This window comes from Stenella coeruleoalba (assembly GCF_951394435.1).
Source record: "Stenella coeruleoalba genome assembly, chromosome: 8".
Classification (NCBI taxonomy): domain Eukaryota; kingdom Metazoa; phylum Chordata; class Mammalia; order Artiodactyla; family Delphinidae; genus Stenella; species Stenella coeruleoalba.
In genome coordinates this window covers 1,586,498-1,602,249 of record NC_137154.1, presented here as the reverse complement: position 1 = coordinate 1,602,249, position 15,752 = coordinate 1,586,498, and the positions used below count along the sequence as shown (strand labels likewise).

At 63.3% G+C, this 15,752-nt stretch overlaps 1 protein-coding gene across 2 annotated transcripts; it reads left to right on the top strand.

The window, feature by feature from the left end:
- The first annotated feature begins 4,293 nt into the window (after positions 1-4,293).
- Positions 4,294-15,523, top strand: IGF2 (insulin like growth factor 2). Of its 2 annotated transcripts, none has more exons than XM_079928194.1 (4): positions 4,294-4,458; positions 9,166-9,328; positions 11,336-11,484; positions 11,937-15,523. In XM_079928194.1, the coding sequence occupies exons 1-4, from the start codon at positions 4,297-4,299 to the stop codon at positions 12,174-12,176; spliced, it is 714 nt and encodes a 237-aa protein (XP_079784320.1). In that variant the 5' UTR covers positions 4,294-4,296; the 3' UTR covers positions 12,177-15,523. The 2 variants fall into 2 exon arrangements, with proteins under 2 accessions (XP_079784320.1, XP_079784319.1); XM_079928193.1 differs by lacking the exon at positions 4,294-4,458 and adding an exon at positions 5,244-6,353.
- Positions 15,524-15,752: the final 229 nt, after the last annotated feature.

The window sequence follows — 15,752 nt, the reverse complement described above, 5'->3', positions numbered from 1 at the left end:
CAGGCCTGCCCCCCATCTCTTCCCCCGACTTTCTTCTCCTCTTTCCCAGGCCTTCTGCTCTCCCGCATCACCAGAACAAAACTGGGTTCGCTCTCGTTTGGGGGCTGGGGAAGGCCCGGACGGCGCTCGCCGGAGCGCCGGGGCGAGCAGGGGGTGGCCGCCGGGGGTGCTCCCGGGCCCCCAAACCGAGCCGGGGACGAGCCTGCCCGCGGCGGCGGCGCGGCCGCGGCTTCGCCTAGGCTCGCAGCGCGGGAGCGCGTGGGGCGCGGCGGCGGCGGGGAGCCCGCGGGCCTCCTCGCAGGCGGCCGAGCAGGGAGCCCGGAGCCCCGGGAGCGTCGGGGGAGCAGCGCCCCATCGCTCCCCCGCGGCTCTCGGGTTTCTCCCTTCCACCCCGACGCCCGCCCGGCCGGGCTTCTGCACGGAAGCGCTCTCATGGCCCAGGAGGCAAAAGCGGGAGAAGCCATGTGCCAGCCGGGGTGGAGGGCGCCCCTGGGAGTCCCGCGCACCAGCCCCGGAGCTGCTACTGCCGCCGCCGCCGCCGCCGCCGCCGCCGCCGCCGCCGCCGCGCAACCCGCGCTCGCGTCCCCCGGGGAGGGCGCCACTGCTCCGCGCGAGTCCCGGGGGCGGCGGATCCCCAGCGGCGGGTGCTTCCCCGGGCACCGGAGCTCAACCTCTCAAACGCAGCCCTCCATTCCCAGGGTCCCAACCCACCCAGCACCTTCCCCGCTCCTCCGGATCGCAGACATTATATTTTCTGGTCTCTTCCAAATTTAAGCCTTGCTCAGGTCCCCCCAGTACATTCAACATTTCTCCAGGTCACAAGGGTTTTTTTTTTTTTTTTTTTTTTGGTTTGGTTTGGGGTTTTTTTGCACATTAATTTCTGGGGATCTGAAAATGCATAACCCCCACTGGCTTTCCCAGGTTTACACTGGTGGCCTGGGTCCCCAAACTCATTGGGTGTTTTCTCCCAGGCTCTTCACAATTTTATATACCCCCCAGCCCCACCCCCAGGTTCTGCAGAGTTACCCAGTGGCAAACCCTATTCGGGAAGATTTAAACATTAACCCTGGGTCCTGTGGTCAGGCTGACCAATTCGCCTGGCTCCCCAGAATGTGCACAGTGTTTTTCTGGCATTTAGGCATCATTCCCAAACAAGTGGAGCTCTCTTCCTGTGTCCCCGTAATTTTGGACGACAGTGGCTCCCAAGCTTACCACCCCTGTTCTGGGCCCCCCACACTGAAGCCCTGTTCCCCTGGTTCACCAGAGTTCGGGGCATTATCTGCTGGGTTCCACAACTGTATTGGCCTCACGCTGGGTTCCCTAAATTTTCCACAAAGAATCCTAGGCACCCCCACCTCCGCAACACACTAAGCCATTTCCCCGGGACCCTCAGGGTCTGAACGTTGCTTCCCATACCTCCACTAAAATTTAGGCGTTACACCCAAAGCACGCCGATCCCCCTTCTGAATCATAAACAGTCTGCGCTCTGATCTCCTGAGTTCCACAAAATTGAGCGGATGATTTCTGGTCCCCAAAACGCATTGATTTCTGGTCCCCCCCCCTTTTTTTTTTTTGGTGGGCCATGAAGATATGGGGCGTTCATTCCCGGGGATCTCCAAGCTTCCTTGCCACTTATCGGGTTCATTAAAATTTAGACACTTACCCAGGCCCCGAAAGCACACGGAGCAATTATCCAAGGTGCGCTCAATTGTGATCGTGGACAGGCAGATTCCCCCAAATCGCAAACCTCCCAGGTCCCCCTGGGTCAAACCACGCACAAAACAAACTCTTTCACAGAGCCTATATCTTGTTATACCAAGCTCTTTTGAGTGTCCCAGTAACCAAATATTCTGAATATTTTCTCCGCCTCATAACATTCTGAATATTAAAAAATTCCCTGGGCCCCACGAGCTTACTGACAAGAATCCAGGTTTTCTAAAACTCAGAACGGATCCCATATCCCGGGCCAACCAACGCTGGACCCTTTCCTCTATTTGGACATGCTGGGTTCTCAACATCAGGCATTGCCCTCCAGGCCCCCCAGACACATTCAATGGTACACTTCTGTCACAGAAAGGCACCGATTTCTTGGGCTCCAAGGCATCTCAGGCACCCACTGAGTCACCCCAAATTTAGTCGACATTTTCTGAGTCTCCCAGACACTGCAAACCCCCTGTAGATACCCAGCTGCAGGCACTGATTCTTCAGGCCCCACCACTTAGGAACTCTGAATCCTTTCCCCATAAAACTTAGATACTGACCCTCATTTCTCCTGAGGACTTCGAAGAGCTTCTTTGGATCCCTAGATTCAGAAATGATTTTTCTGGGGCCTCCAGATTGAGACACTGCCTGCCAGCCCTCCAAAATAAACTGAGATTATTTTCCCCCCTCCACAAAAGAATTGATCTTTTTTTGAACGTTGATTTATGGGTCCCCTGACTTGATGATCCTTGCCCCGAGTCCCCCTAAATTTAGGCAATTTTCCACAGGCCTCCCAAAGTGAAATTGCCCAGATACCGAAAAAAATCCCCGGGTCCTGGAAATCCCAGGTATTATAGGCCGCGTCCTACAAGCTTCCTTGCTACTAACCAGGTGCCCTGAAATTTAGGTACCAATCTCTATTGAACAATTTTCATGGATTCCCCCAAACTTGGGCCACGTCTTCCTAGGGTTCCCCAAATGCAGACAGTGCCCAGGAAAATATATTTTTTTCCTGTTCACCAAAAATAAACTAATTGAAACCAACGTAAAAATTAAGCTATAAAAGGACATTGATTTTCTGCATTCTCCAAATGTCCTGATCACACCCCAGGTTGCCCCGAATTTAGATCGTGTTTCTTGACTCTCTAAAGGACATTGAGGATTTTCTCAAAAGCCACAGCAATTATGGAAGTTACTTTCCCTGGGTGATGCAAGCGTCCAGGCCACTAACTTGAATTTCTAAGTTGTGGAAATTAATCTCCACTCTTCTCCACCGCATGGACGATTTGCCTAGATCCCCAAAATGTGTCCATTGTTTTTCTTCCCCCGGTTTTAGACAGTACGCCTCTGGGGTTCTCCCAAGTTTCACGCTGAGCATTTTCCTCGGGTCATCCCCAAACCTACTTCGCCACAAAGTGGGACCCCCCACAAACTTGCTGACCCAGATGCTGGGGTCCCCACATTTTAGACGCGGCTCCCTTGTCCCCCAGTTGCAGGGAGAAATCCCCCCGGTCCTCAGACTCGGACTCTCTTTCTGGAGTCTCGAATTTAGTCGTGAATCGCAGTTCCCCACACCGACGCAACCTCCCTTGGGTCCCCACTTCGGGACACTCGTTCTCTCGCCCGCAAATCAGGCGGCTCTGACTTGCGTTCCCGGCCTTTGGGCATTGTTCCCGGCCCCGCCGCGGTCTCTGCAGCTTCCCCAATCCCGCGTACCACGGGCACTGGTTCTGGGCCTCTCTGCGTCTCCTACGAAGTCCCCGGAGCTCCTCGGAGTTGGAAAATTTCTCTTGTGTTCCCCAAACACACTTGGCCCAGCAGCGTGTCCTCCAGGACGCAGGCAGTGCTTCTCCCGCGTCCAGGAAAACGACTGGGCATTGCCCCCAGTTTCCCCCAAATTTGGGCATTGTCCCCGGGTCTTCCAACGGACTGGGCGTTGCCCCCGGACACTGGGGACTGCCCCCGGGGTCTCGCTCACCTTCAGCGCGTCCGCCGCCCGTTGCAGAGCGCTCGCTCTCTGCCTCGGCTCCTAGCGCGCCCGCGGACGCAGCCTCCGGCCTCCAGCCTCGCGGTGAGCTCCCCGCCGCCTCGCGTCCCGGCCCGGCTCCCAAACCCACCCGCCGCCGTCCCGAGCGGCTGCCGGGGACACCGGCGCGGGGCGCGGGAGCCTGCGGCGGGCTAGCCCCTCGGCGGCCGCGCTCGCTAGGCCGGGCGCCCTGAAACCCGCGCCGCTTTCGTTTGCTCTCTGCAAAGATCACGGTCGTGGGGAAAGCGCCTCGGCGGCCCCCCAGCGGGGCAGGCAGGGCGCAGGGTAGGAGGGACGCGGAGGACAGGCGCACCCGGCTCGGGCGGCGCGGCGCCGCCAGCCGCCGGGCGGAGGACTCCGGGAGGCGCGCGCCGAGCGCGGGCGACGTGATTGATGGCGGAGCGAGGGGGCGAGCCGGACGCGGGCTTCCGCCGCCGGCGGCCCCTTCCCCTCGGAGGGGCGCTGGCTGCTGGGGCTCCTGGGGGCGGGCGGGGCGCGGGGGCTCGTGCGTGGTTTTTGACTTGGTAAAAATCACAACGACTTCTTACATCGTCCAAACTCTCCAGGAGATGGTTTCCCCAGACCCCCAAATTATCGTGGTGGCCCCTGGGGCTGAACCCGAGTCTGCGCAAGTCCAACGCACTGAGGACGGGGGAACTATTATCCGGATATTTTGGGTGGGCCCCAAAGGCGAGCTGCTTAGATGCACCCCGGTGAGCCCGGTCATGCAGGTAGGATTTGAGCGATGTTTCCCGCCCTGCTCGTATCTCTCCCGGCAGGCGCAGCCCGGGCCGGCCCCATGCCTGGCCCAGATTCGGTCCTGGCCCGGCCGGCCCTCCCCACGTACCGCACCTGGCGGCCGCCGAGGCTACTCCCCGGTTCCCGCGCGGCACCGGGGGGCGCTCGGGCTCCGGCTGCGGCTCGAGGGGCTGCGCCTGCTCGGGCAGGTGGCGGCTGCGCGCCCCGCCCGCGCCCAGGGACTCCCCACTTCCCTTGTACATCCCAGCTGCACTCGGGGACCCCCGACCCAGTGTCGAGCCACCTGCGCCCGCATTCCGACAGGGCACCCTCGCCGCGTAGCCCCCTGGCCGGGCGCGGGGACCTGGCCGTCGCTAGGGCGTGTGACGCCGCCCACCCTGGTCGCCCCGCGTCCCCCGTGCACTAATGCGGGGACCTTGGCACCCCGGAACCTAAGACGGGGCCCCCAAACACTTTAGAATAGCGATTCGGGATTTCTTTCGAACTCTGCCGATCCCTGCCCCCAATCCAATCTCGCCCCCGCGCACCCCACAGCCCCCCCCCAACCGCCGCCCCCCGGGACCCCAAGCCCGCCCCCCGCCCTTGGCTCGAGTTGCGAGGGCGGTCCGGGGGCGGGGCGAGGGCCCCGCGGGCGCCCATTGGCGCGGGCGCACGGCCAGCGGGGCCCGAGCGGGCGCCGAGCCGCGGGGTGGCGCGGCTATAAGAGCCGGGCGTTGGCGCCCGGAGTTCGCCTGCTCTCCGGCGGAGCTGCGTGAGGCCAGGCCGGCCCCCGGCCCCCCCCTTCCGGCCGCCCCCGCCTCCTGGCCCACGCCCGCCCGCGCTCGGCCCGCCAGCGCCTCCACCCGGCTGGCGGCCCCGCGTCGACGCCGTCCGCCGCCACGCTGCTGACTCCCATCTCGGGCGCCGTCGGCGGGGTCGCGCTCCGCCGGCCTGCGGATCCCCCGCCGCCTCCTCCTCATCTACCTCAACGCCCGTCCCGCTTCGCCCGAGGAGGCGGTCCCCCCCGCAGGCAGTCCGGCTCGCAGGCCGCCGGCGTTGTCATCCCCCGCGCTCCCTCCCGGCCCTCCCCGGCGCGCAGCCCGGCCGCTCCCCCTCCTCGCTGCGTCCCGAGCGGCCCCGGCGCCGCCACCGCCGCCCCCCCCGAGGCCCGGGCTCGCGACGGCCGAGGGCTCCGTCGGCCCAAACCGAGCTGGGCGCCCGCGGCCCGGGTGACGCCTCCGCTCCGCCCCCCTCAGCACCTTCCCCGGCCCCCGACGTTGCGCCCTTTCCTCGCTTCTCTGCGCTCCCCGTCCCCTCTCCGGCCTCTGGTCCCGGCCCCCTCTCTTCTTCCGCAGCCTTCCCTTTGCTCCCTCCCGCCCCCCCCAGCTCCTTGCCTCCAACTCCCTCCCCTTCCACGCCCGCCCTCTCGCCTTCGCCGTCCCAAAGTGGATTAATTATACGCTTTCTGTTTCTCTCCTCGCTGTTCTCTCCCGCTGTGCGCCTGCCCGTCTCTCACTGTCCTCTCTCTCTCTCTCTCGCCCTCTCTTCGGCCCCCCCCTTTTCACGTTCACTCTGTCTCTCTCACTATCTCTGCCCCTCTCTATCCTTGATACAACAGCTGACCTCATTTCCCGATACCCTTTCCCCCCCTAAAAGTACAACATCTGGCCCGCCCCAGCCCGCAGACAGCCCGTCCTCCCCAAACAATCAGACGAGTTTCCCACCCCCCCAAAAAAGCCATCCCCCCGTTCTGCCCCGTCGCACATTCGGCCCCCGCGACTCGGCCAGAGCGGCGCTGGCAGAGGAGTGCCCGGCAGGAGGGCCAACGCCCGCTGTTCGGTTTGCAATACGCAGCAGGGAGGTGGGCGGCCCCTGCGCCGGCTTCCAGGTAAGCTGCGTGCGGGCCGGGCCGGGCCGGGGCGGCTGGGCCCGGGGCAGACAGGGTGGGGGGCTGTCGGTCACGTTCCGCGTCTCGAACCCCGCGCTCTGCCCTGTGCCGCGGAGGAGGGGGCGAGGGGTGGGGGGGGCGGGGTGGGGACTTGGGAAGTGCCCGGGGAGGTGTGAGCTGTCTGCAAGGCGACTTCCTGGTCGCTTTGCGGGTGCAGGGGGTGTTGCTGAAAGTTTGTGATTTGTGCCGCGGGGGCGGGGGCGGGGGGCAGTGCAACGAGGACGGGCGCAAGTCTCAGAAACCCACCCTGGTATGTTGACTCGGTGCCAGCAAGACCGAGAGAGGAAAACTGGGTGGGCGGGGCCAGGATGGAGCGAGGGGGGCCGAGTTGGCAAAGGAGTCCTGCCAGACACCGCATTGGCAGCGCACCCCCTACAGCCTCCCTCTCCCTGTCCCCGACATTGCCCACCAGTAATCTGGAGAGAGGGCCTGGTCCAGGGCTCGAAAGGGCAGCAGTGGACAACCCAGAGAGGGTAACTGCCCCTGCCCCAGTGGGCAGATGGAAGTTTCCAGACAAGGAGGTGGAAAGCAGCCCCCCTCCCTGCACCCCCGCCCCCATTTCCCGGTGCCAGGATGGGCTGGGGGTGCAGGATGAGCCCCCCCGCCCCCCGTTCTTTGCTAAGAGATGGTGGGGAAGGCGGTTGGGGGTGCCGCAGAGAAGGGAACGGCTGGAAGGAGGGAGGGGGCGGGAGCAAAGGGGGCGGGGGGAGTGGTCAGCAGGGAGAGGGGTGGGGGTAGGGTGGAGCCGCGGCTGGGAGGAGCCGGCTCAGACATAAAAGCTGAGGCACTGACCAGCCTGCAAACTGGACATTGGCTTCTCCTCTGAGGCAGCCTTCCAGCCTCCTCCTCCCGCATCCTCTTCCTCCAGCCCCAGCGAGCCTCCTGTCCAGCTGCAGGTAACCGGGGCTGTTGAGCGAGGACCCGGCTGCCCTCCCGCTCCGGCCTCAGCCCCTTGGCCCCTGCCCGCGGCCTCCCACCCAGCCCCTTCATCCCTCCCCTCTGCCTCTGCCCTGTCGCCCCTGCCCTCCCTCCTCTGCCCGCTTGGTCACCTGGCCCGCACAGCTGCATGCCCCTCGTCTAGTCTTCTGCTCTCTGCTGGTGCCCTGGACTGGACCCCGCACCGAGTGGCTGGGCTTGCAGAAGGATGGGGCTGCCGCTCGGACGGCACCGAGTCCCTAGCTGGACAAATTTGTTCCTAGAATTTGGAGGGGGGGCGGCACCGGGCTGTCGGGAGACAGGCTGGGGTCTGGTGCAGGGAGGAGGTGAGCTGAGCCAGGCGGCAGTTTCCATCTTCCACGGAGCTGGCCCTGCTCGTCAGGAGCTTAAGCGAGACTGTGCTTCCTTCGCAGCCCCTCATTTCCTACACGATTTATTGCATCAAAATTCCCCTGGGCCCAGCATGCAGCAGCCTTGCTCCAGGCTGGCAAGGGGCGTGCTGCTCGGTGCCTCTGTGCTCACTGGGTGCACAGCCTAAGAGGGACACACGTGGGCAGCTCCACCCAGGCCCTTACTAGGGTAGCCTGCGGGTGCCACGGGGCTCAGGGGCACCCGGCCGAGACTGTCCCCCCAGAAGGGGCTCGTACCTGGGCCCGCAGAGGGCAGGCTGGGGCTGCCTGCCTGGGGGGCTTCCACCTTTTGGAGGGCTAGGGGTGGCTCGCTGCGTCCCAAGAGGAGTCAAGGTCCCTTTCAAGCCCCCCGACTCCTTCGGGGACCTGGTTAACCCTTGCCCCAGGTCTGCAGCCACAAAACCTTGTGAGGGGGTGTGTCTTGAGATGTGCCTCTCCTTCTAGGCGGTGCCCTGAGGGACCGGGGGTCTGGCCTCTAGGTGGCCTGAGCTGTTCTCTCCAGCTCCTGGGGTGGGGTTGGGTACCCCAAATGGGGAGAGGGCCTGGTGGTCCTGGAGGGACTTTGAGGTCCCTGGCCCTGGGTAGTGTGATGCGAGGCCTGGAAAGGAGGCTTTCGGCTTTTATGTGTGTTTGGGGTGCCCAGGGCAGGCTGGAGTCGAGGGACTGAGTGATGTAGGAGAAGGTGGCTCCTGGGAGCGTGGCTGGCACCGCCGTGCTGACCGTCGGACCCTTGACCCAGGCTTTGCTGAGCCGCAGACTGAGAGGGTGGGAGAGGCAGTGCGGGAGGGAGGAGGGTGGTGCTGGCCCAGCAGAACCCCCCTGTTGCTTTGGGAGGGAGGCTGGTCCTCCTGGCACCCTTGTTCAGCCGGTCCTCTGAGATGCACATGTTCTGTGCTGGGGTGGGGCCGTCTGCCATCTTGGCTGGCGCTGGGAGGCCCGAGGAGTGGCCGCTGCCCTGTGCCGGCCCCGCCCCCATGACATCATAGGATGGAGGCCAGGTCCAGTGTCCAGCACTGGCCCCTGCAGCTCTGGGTGTGGCTGAGCCCCTGCAGTAATAACGATGGGGATCCCCACGTGAAATTACCGACTAGCACTCGGTGCCCCTCAGAGGTGTGCCCCGCACACAGCCCTTCACGCGGGGCAGCTCTGCATCCTGCCTGCGTCAGCAGTGGAAGCTCCAGCTCTTCTGTAATTAAAACAATTAAGATTAAGGAGAAAGCCATGCTTTGAAGCTGTAACTGGACTTTAAATTAGGAGATGGCTGGGCTGAGTGTCCCCGAAGGGAGCAGGCCCGCATCCCCTTGCTGGGCCAGCATTTCGGGACGCCCTGGCTGGTGGGCAGTGGGAGGGGCCCGGGCCTGGACGTGGCGGGGCGGTGGGCTCACGCCTCTTGTCTCCGCCCGCAGACACCAATGGGGATCCGAGTGGGAAAGTCGATGCTGGGGCTGCTCGCCTTCTTGGCCTTCGCCTCGTGCTGCTATGCTGCTTACCGCCCCAGTGAGACTCTGTGCGGCGGGGAGCTGGTGGACACCCTCCAGTTTGTCTGCGGGGACCGCGGCTTCTACTTCAGTAAGTAGCTCAGCGGGGCGAGGGCGGAGGGGTGTACGCAGCTGGTGCTCGATAGATGCCGGAGTCCTCCTTACCGCATGTCAGACACCTCTGCAGGTCTGCAGCGCACCTGGCCTGGGGGTCGGGCCCAGGGAGGCCCCTCGGAGGTGAATGAGCCCGGGGCCCTTGCTGTGAGACTTGGAGAGCGCAGTCACGCCCTCGGAGTCCACATTTATTAGGCACTTACGGTGTGCTTGGGCGGTGCCCGCACTCCCTGATTTCTTGCAGGTGGGAGGGAGAGTGGACGGTGGTATCTACAGGGGGACCAGACCTTAAGTGGCAGGTGCGGGTGGGGTGCATAGTGGGCTGGAGGCCGGGCTTCCGGGCGGGGTGACCCAGGCCCCCACAGGGAGGCAGCCCTTCCCCTCCTGCTTCTCCCTGACCTGCCCATGGGCAGGGCTGCGGGCACTGGTTTCCCCGCACGTTTTGCCCACATCTTGGCAACGGGCAGATACCCGTGGATGGTGAGATTTTAAATGGAATCAAATGGGTTGAAAACCAGTCAGAATAAAAGCACACGTTGCTGGCGGCGTGAGTGTGCCTGGCCCACGCTCGGCTGCATCCGCAGGAGGGGACCGCCGGGGCCCCCAGGCCTGGGTGGGACCCGCACCCGAGGGGCAGGGCACAGTGCAGGGCGCCCGCCTGCTGGCCCGAGGGCTCTGTTCTTCGCCCTCCTCTCTGATTCCCAACCTGCAGGAGCCGGCTGGGCATGTGGAGACCTCTGCTCTCCCTTGCCCCTGTGCCCTGTGTGGCAGGGCGGGTACCCCGTTGGAGGTGAGCTCTCCTTCGGGGTGTGGGCTCTTGCCCTCGTTTCCCAGCAGTCTGGGCCTCAGTTTCTTTAACTGCAGGATGGGTCAGGGGAGTTCCGGAGAGTGTCCATGCGGATAACGGGAGAAACTGGGGAGCAGTTTCTTGACCCTCGAGGGGGGAGGGAGTGTGTGCTCCCCCTGGGCTCAGCCGGACACTGCTCAGGGCTGGGTGTGGGTGGGGACATGGCTGGGGCAAGCAGGCAGTGGCCGTAAGGCTCATCGTAACCATCACCCACCACAAGGCACCTTCTTCTGCAGCCTTTACTTACCCACCCTCTGAAATGGGCCGAAAATGCCCGTCTTGCATGTCAGAGCTTCTCTTTAAAAAACATTCCTGCTTCTTGACGCTTCTGAGGCCCCTGCCTGCCCTGGCTTCTCCTGTGGCCTCTGTCTCCTGCCACATTTGGGGTCAGGAGACAGCACCGTACGGTCTGGTGCTGGCTGGCCCTCGCCCGGGGAGTGGCCCCCTGGCGCCAGGTTTCCCTGAAAGGAGGGCCGGGCTGAGCCCCCAACCCTTTCGACCCTGCACCTGGACCCCTTACTAGGGGCTCCTCTCCCTCCCCCCACCGATGGCGGAAGGCAGGCCGGGGGCTTTTCCTTGCAGCTGAGTCTGGAGCCTGTGCGTGGAGGAGAGGGGGAGGACGGGAAGAAAGGAGGGCGTGGTTTTTGCAGGTCCTCACTCCTCTCCTCCCGTCTTCTCCTTCTTCCTCCCATTCCTACCTGTCTCGGCGGCGGCTCTAGGGCCGCAGGCACCCAGGCTCCTGGTTGGTTCAGGGATGGCACCTGGGTCCCAGCCGGCCTTTGGGTCAGGACCCTGGGATCCCAGGATGTGGGGCCGGGCCCCGTGCATTTTCCAAACAGCCCCTGGTGGTGGACCAGGAGGCCGTGCCCACTTTACATACGACGAGGGAGGCACCGAGAGGCCAGGGGGCTGGTCCTGGAGCGCACTCACCCCGCTGTCCATTCTCTCCTTTCTGGGGCCCCTGCGCGCCCCCCTCTCGCTTTCTTCCTTCCCTCCAGTCCAAGGCCGGCTGTCCCTGCAAGGTGACCGGCATCCTGTCCCAAGGGCAGGGGCGGCGGGCTGGCTGGGGGAACCCTGGGGAGCCCCCTGGGGCGCTGGTGCTGACGTGCCCTTTCCTTCCTCCTGTGGGACTTCCAGGCAGGCCGGCAAGCCGCGTGAACCGCCGCAGCCGTGGCATCGTGGAAGAGTGCTGTTTCCGCAGCTGCGACCTGGCCCTGCTGGAGACCTACTGCGCCACCCCCGCCAAGTCCGAGAGGGACGTGTCGACCCCTCCGACCGTGCTTCCGGTAAGGCGGCCCCCCCAGCTTGGGTCCGTGGACGGCCCCCCAGCTCTGGGCCCGTGGACAGCCCCCCAGCTCAGGCCTGTGGACGCTCTGGGCCCGTGGGCAGCCCCCCAGCTCTGGGCCTGTGGGCGGCCCGGCCCCTGTGAGGGGCCCTCCCCCTCTCTGGAGCCCCTCGGGGCTGTGACCTCTAAGCCAGGGGACCAGGGCGCAGCAGCTCCTCAGCTGGAAGCGCGGCTAGGGAGTCCTTTACATGTTTGCCACGTGCCCCCCCCCCCCCGCAACCGTGGTGGTGTTGACCAGAAGCCAGGGGAGTTACTGACCTGTCACACGTCGGGCACGCTGCAAGGTTTAGGGACAGCCCCCAGCAGGTTGCCCAGATGTCCCCCCGGGGCCTGGGTGGCTGGGGAGCAGGGGCTGGGGGCCAGGCACCCCTTGACCGGCCCTTCCCCTCTCAGGACAACTTCCCCAGATACCCCGTGGGCAAATTCTTCCAATATGACACCTGGAAGCAGTCCGCCCAACGCCTGCGCAGGGGCCTGCCCGCCCTCCTGCGAGCCCGCCGGGGTCGCACGCTCGCCAAGGAGCTGGAGGTGTTCAGAGAGGCCAAGCGTCACCGCCCCCTGATCGCCCTGCCCACCCAGGACCCCGCCGCCCACGGGGGCGCCTCTCTTGAGGCGTCCGGCCATCGCAAGTGAGCCAAATTGTCGTAATTCTGCAAAGCGGCACCACCCACTCGTGACCTCTTGACCGGACCTTTCCATCAGGTCCCACCGCTGAAACCTCTGTACCGTCCTGTCTGCGGGCTCCCCCGACCTGGCCCCCGTGCCCCAACCTCCCCACGTCAGGCTGCTCTCTCCTCGGCCCCCTCCATCGGGCTAAGGGAATCACAACAAAATCTTTAAAAATGTACAAAATCAATTGGCTTTCGCCCTCTCTCCCAAATTATCACCCCCAAATTACCCCCAAATTACCCAACCGAAATTGCAATCACAAACGTGTCGGCCCCCTTGAAACGAATTGGCTTCTTAGCAACACCGGAAAAGCTAACTAGCTTTCCAGAAAACCCTAAAAAAAAAAAAAATCAATTAGCTGAAAAAAAAAATACTAAAAATAAATTGGCTTCAAAACAATTGGCAAAATAAAAGAATTCGGCCCCCACCCTTCCTTCTCGTTCCTCTCGGACCTGGACTTCAATTGGCTGTGACTGACCATCCAAGAGAAAGGAAGGCGCCAAATTTGCAGGTAGGCTTGTCACTGCTCGCCAGCCATCTCCCTCCTCCACCAACCCTCGCCGGGCTCTGGCCGTGTGACACCGAAGACCCAAACCTGTTCCTCCCCGTAGTTTCCATCACTGAGACCGCTGTGGAGCCGTGGGGGGGCCCAGCAACACCCGGGGAGCGGTGCACGGGACAGAAAACCCGAATTCGCGCAGATAAAACTTAATTGGCATAAACGCCCACACGCTCCAAAATTTTACGTCTGAATTCTCACCTTTGAAAGCACACGCACCCACACGCAACCCTGCACGCGCGCACACACACACACACACACACACCCTCACACACACCCTCACACACACCCACACACACACACACCCTCACACACATCCACACACGCGCGCACACACGCACACACACACACACACACACCCTCACGCACACCCTCACACACATCCACACACGCGCACACACACACACACACATCCACACACGCGCGCACACACGCACACACACACACCCTCACACACACCCTCACACACATCCACACACGCGCACACACACACACACACGCGCACACACACACTCTCACACACATCCACAACCCTCACGTGCATCCACACACACACGCACACACACCCATATATGTGGGATACCCAAACCCAGCATTGTGCAGATGAGACCGCATTCCATCCCAAATTCTTCTCTAAGCTGCCCTGCGATGAGGTTTTCGCGTCCTGTGCTCCTCTCTGGTCCCCTGGGATGCGCCCTAGGGTGGGAGGGTGTGTGTCCCAGGCTCAGGCGCGGGTGGTTCCATCTTTCCGAGATGAGGCAGATCCCCCCTCCTTCTCGGCACCCGTCCTGACCCCACGGCACCTGCAGTGAGAGTCCCGATGCCCCCAGACCCCACTGGCATCCACGCACCTACTATCGTGCTGAGCGAGGAACGGGTTTGGCCGGAGTGGAGATGGCTGTGGCCAAGCAAGACATGCCCTGCCGCGTCGCCTGACCCCCTAGGTGTGCTCCTGTGAGATCTGGGGACACCCCCAGCACACCTAGGGCTCGCCTTTGCCAGCCTCCTGGGGGAGCCTGTCAGAAATGAGGGCCCCCTGGAGACTGGCAAGGGTCATGGGGAGTGTGGGAAGTCTGGAGGTTGGTGGGGTGGGTGGGGGGGCATTGGGGGCTGGGGGGGGATGCTCTGGGGTAGGAAGTGGTCCAGCAAGGGTTTGGACGAAACGGTCAGGAGGAAGGATTGACGAGGAGACGTGCAGAATTACAGATCGAATCAGGAACCCAAATTGACGCCAATTGATCTATTTCCCCCCTTTAATTGGCTTCTCCTGGGGCTTTTTTCCTTTTTTTTTTTTTTTTTAATCCCTCCTTAGCTTTTTGCGCGCTCATGTACCAAATTAAACTTACTCCCCTCCCCGTGTAACAGGGGGGCAGTGACCAAGGACAAGGAACGCACGAAGCCAACCACCTGTCACCTCTGCGGCGCCCGCCGCCGTCCTGCCCTCCGCCATTTATCACCCTTGGTTTGATTTTTGCCTGTCCCTGTCGCTTGGGTTGAGTGGAGAGTGGAGCCTCGCGGGGGTGCTGGCCACTGTGCCCCCCGAGAAGTCAGAGGGGAATGGAGACGGCCGCTGCCTGGCCTGGCCCCCGGGGGCGGTGGCTGGTCCCCGGGGGTCCTGAGGGGCGGAGGAGGGGGCAGGGAGGCGTCTCTTCAGGTGTCAGGAAGGTGCTCGGAGGCCACCAAAGTGGGGCCCCCGGCCGGCCCAGCCGGCGGGGGGGAAGGGGCTACAGATGCGTGAGCAAGGGGCTCCATCGGGCGGGAGCAGGTGGCCGCCTTCCGCGCACCTGGGGAGCCCTCCCCGCGCCCCTCGGTGACAGCTTGCCCGCCTCCTCAGTGCCCCGTCTGGGCCCCAGGAAGCTCGGAGCTCCGCGGGGCTTCCTGGTGACCAGGTGGGGTGATGCCAGGCAGTAGGAGAGGTCCGGAGGGCACGAGCCCTGCAGAGCAGGAGAGCTGCGAGTGTGTCTGACAGCTGGGGTCGCTTGGGCCCCGAGGCCATTGGGTCTGGCGGTACTGACCCAGCCACCATCTCAGCGCCTAGGGCTGTGGCAGGGACCCGGGCGGCTGGGAGGTTTACCTCACCCCCGCCTCTGCCCCCAGCGCAGCCCCCCTGCACAGCAGCCCGACTAGCAATCTAGAGGCCCGAGGCTTCTGGGCCCCGGTGACGGGGCTGGCACGACCCAGGGGGCGGTCCGTGCCAGCCCACCCAAGGCACAGAGGGTCCCCCGGCCAGCGTCCAGGGAGTGGGCCATTTGGACCATTGGACAGAAGCCCAAAAAGCCAAATTGTCTTAATCGGAGAAGCCAGACGGATTGGCCTGAGATCCAAATTGTCTTCGAGGCACCCCAAATTACCTGCCCACTCAGCCAGACGCCACCCACCCAGTGTTCCGTTTGCCTCGATCGGGTGGGGGCTCTGGGGGCGTCTGCCGAGGCTCCTCTGTGTACCCCAGTGAGCAGCTCTCTGTGGGTCATCGCCATCCGACCCGGGCTCCTTCCGACCTCCACGCCCTGGTTGTGGCCCTCCATCGTGTCTCTTCCCCGAGTCCCCCCAGCTGTCTTCAGCGGGACCCCCTCTCGGGTCTCTACACCATCATCTGAGGACCCCCACGCGCAGAACACCGAGTGTCACCTGCCGCCCAGTCCATCCCGCGGCCGTGTTCGCCTCCACTCGCCCCTAACATGCTATTTCTGACAGAATCCACAGCTTGGGTTTTGTCTTTAACTTTTAACGCTCGCAATCCCAAATAAAGCATTTAAATTTATTTTCTTCTGAGTCCTCTGCGTTTTCACTTGGGTACCTGGTGGAGGGAGGGAGGGAGGGGAGGTCTGAGCCCTGGGGAGGGGGCAGGGGAGGTGGGAAGTGGGGGCAGGAAGACCCTGCAGGTGGGGACACCTCCTCTGGGCCCCTGCGGGATTCAACATACAGGTTCAACAGCAGACTAGATAAAGCAGAAGAAAAAAATCTGTGAACTCAAAGACAGG

Coding starts and splice junctions, on each gene's coding strand:
- IGF2 (XM_079928194.1), top strand. CDS start 4,297: ATGGTTTCCCCAGACCCCCAAATTATCGTGGTGGCCCCTGGGGCTGAA. Junction 4,459..9,165: donor CGGTGAGCCCGGTCATGCAG/GTAGGATTTGAG, acceptor CTCCGCCCGCAG/ACACCAATGGGGATCCGAGT. Junction 11,485..11,936: donor CCCCTCCGACCGTGCTTCCG/GTAAGGCGGCCC, acceptor TTCCCCTCTCAG/GACAACTTCCCCAGATACCC.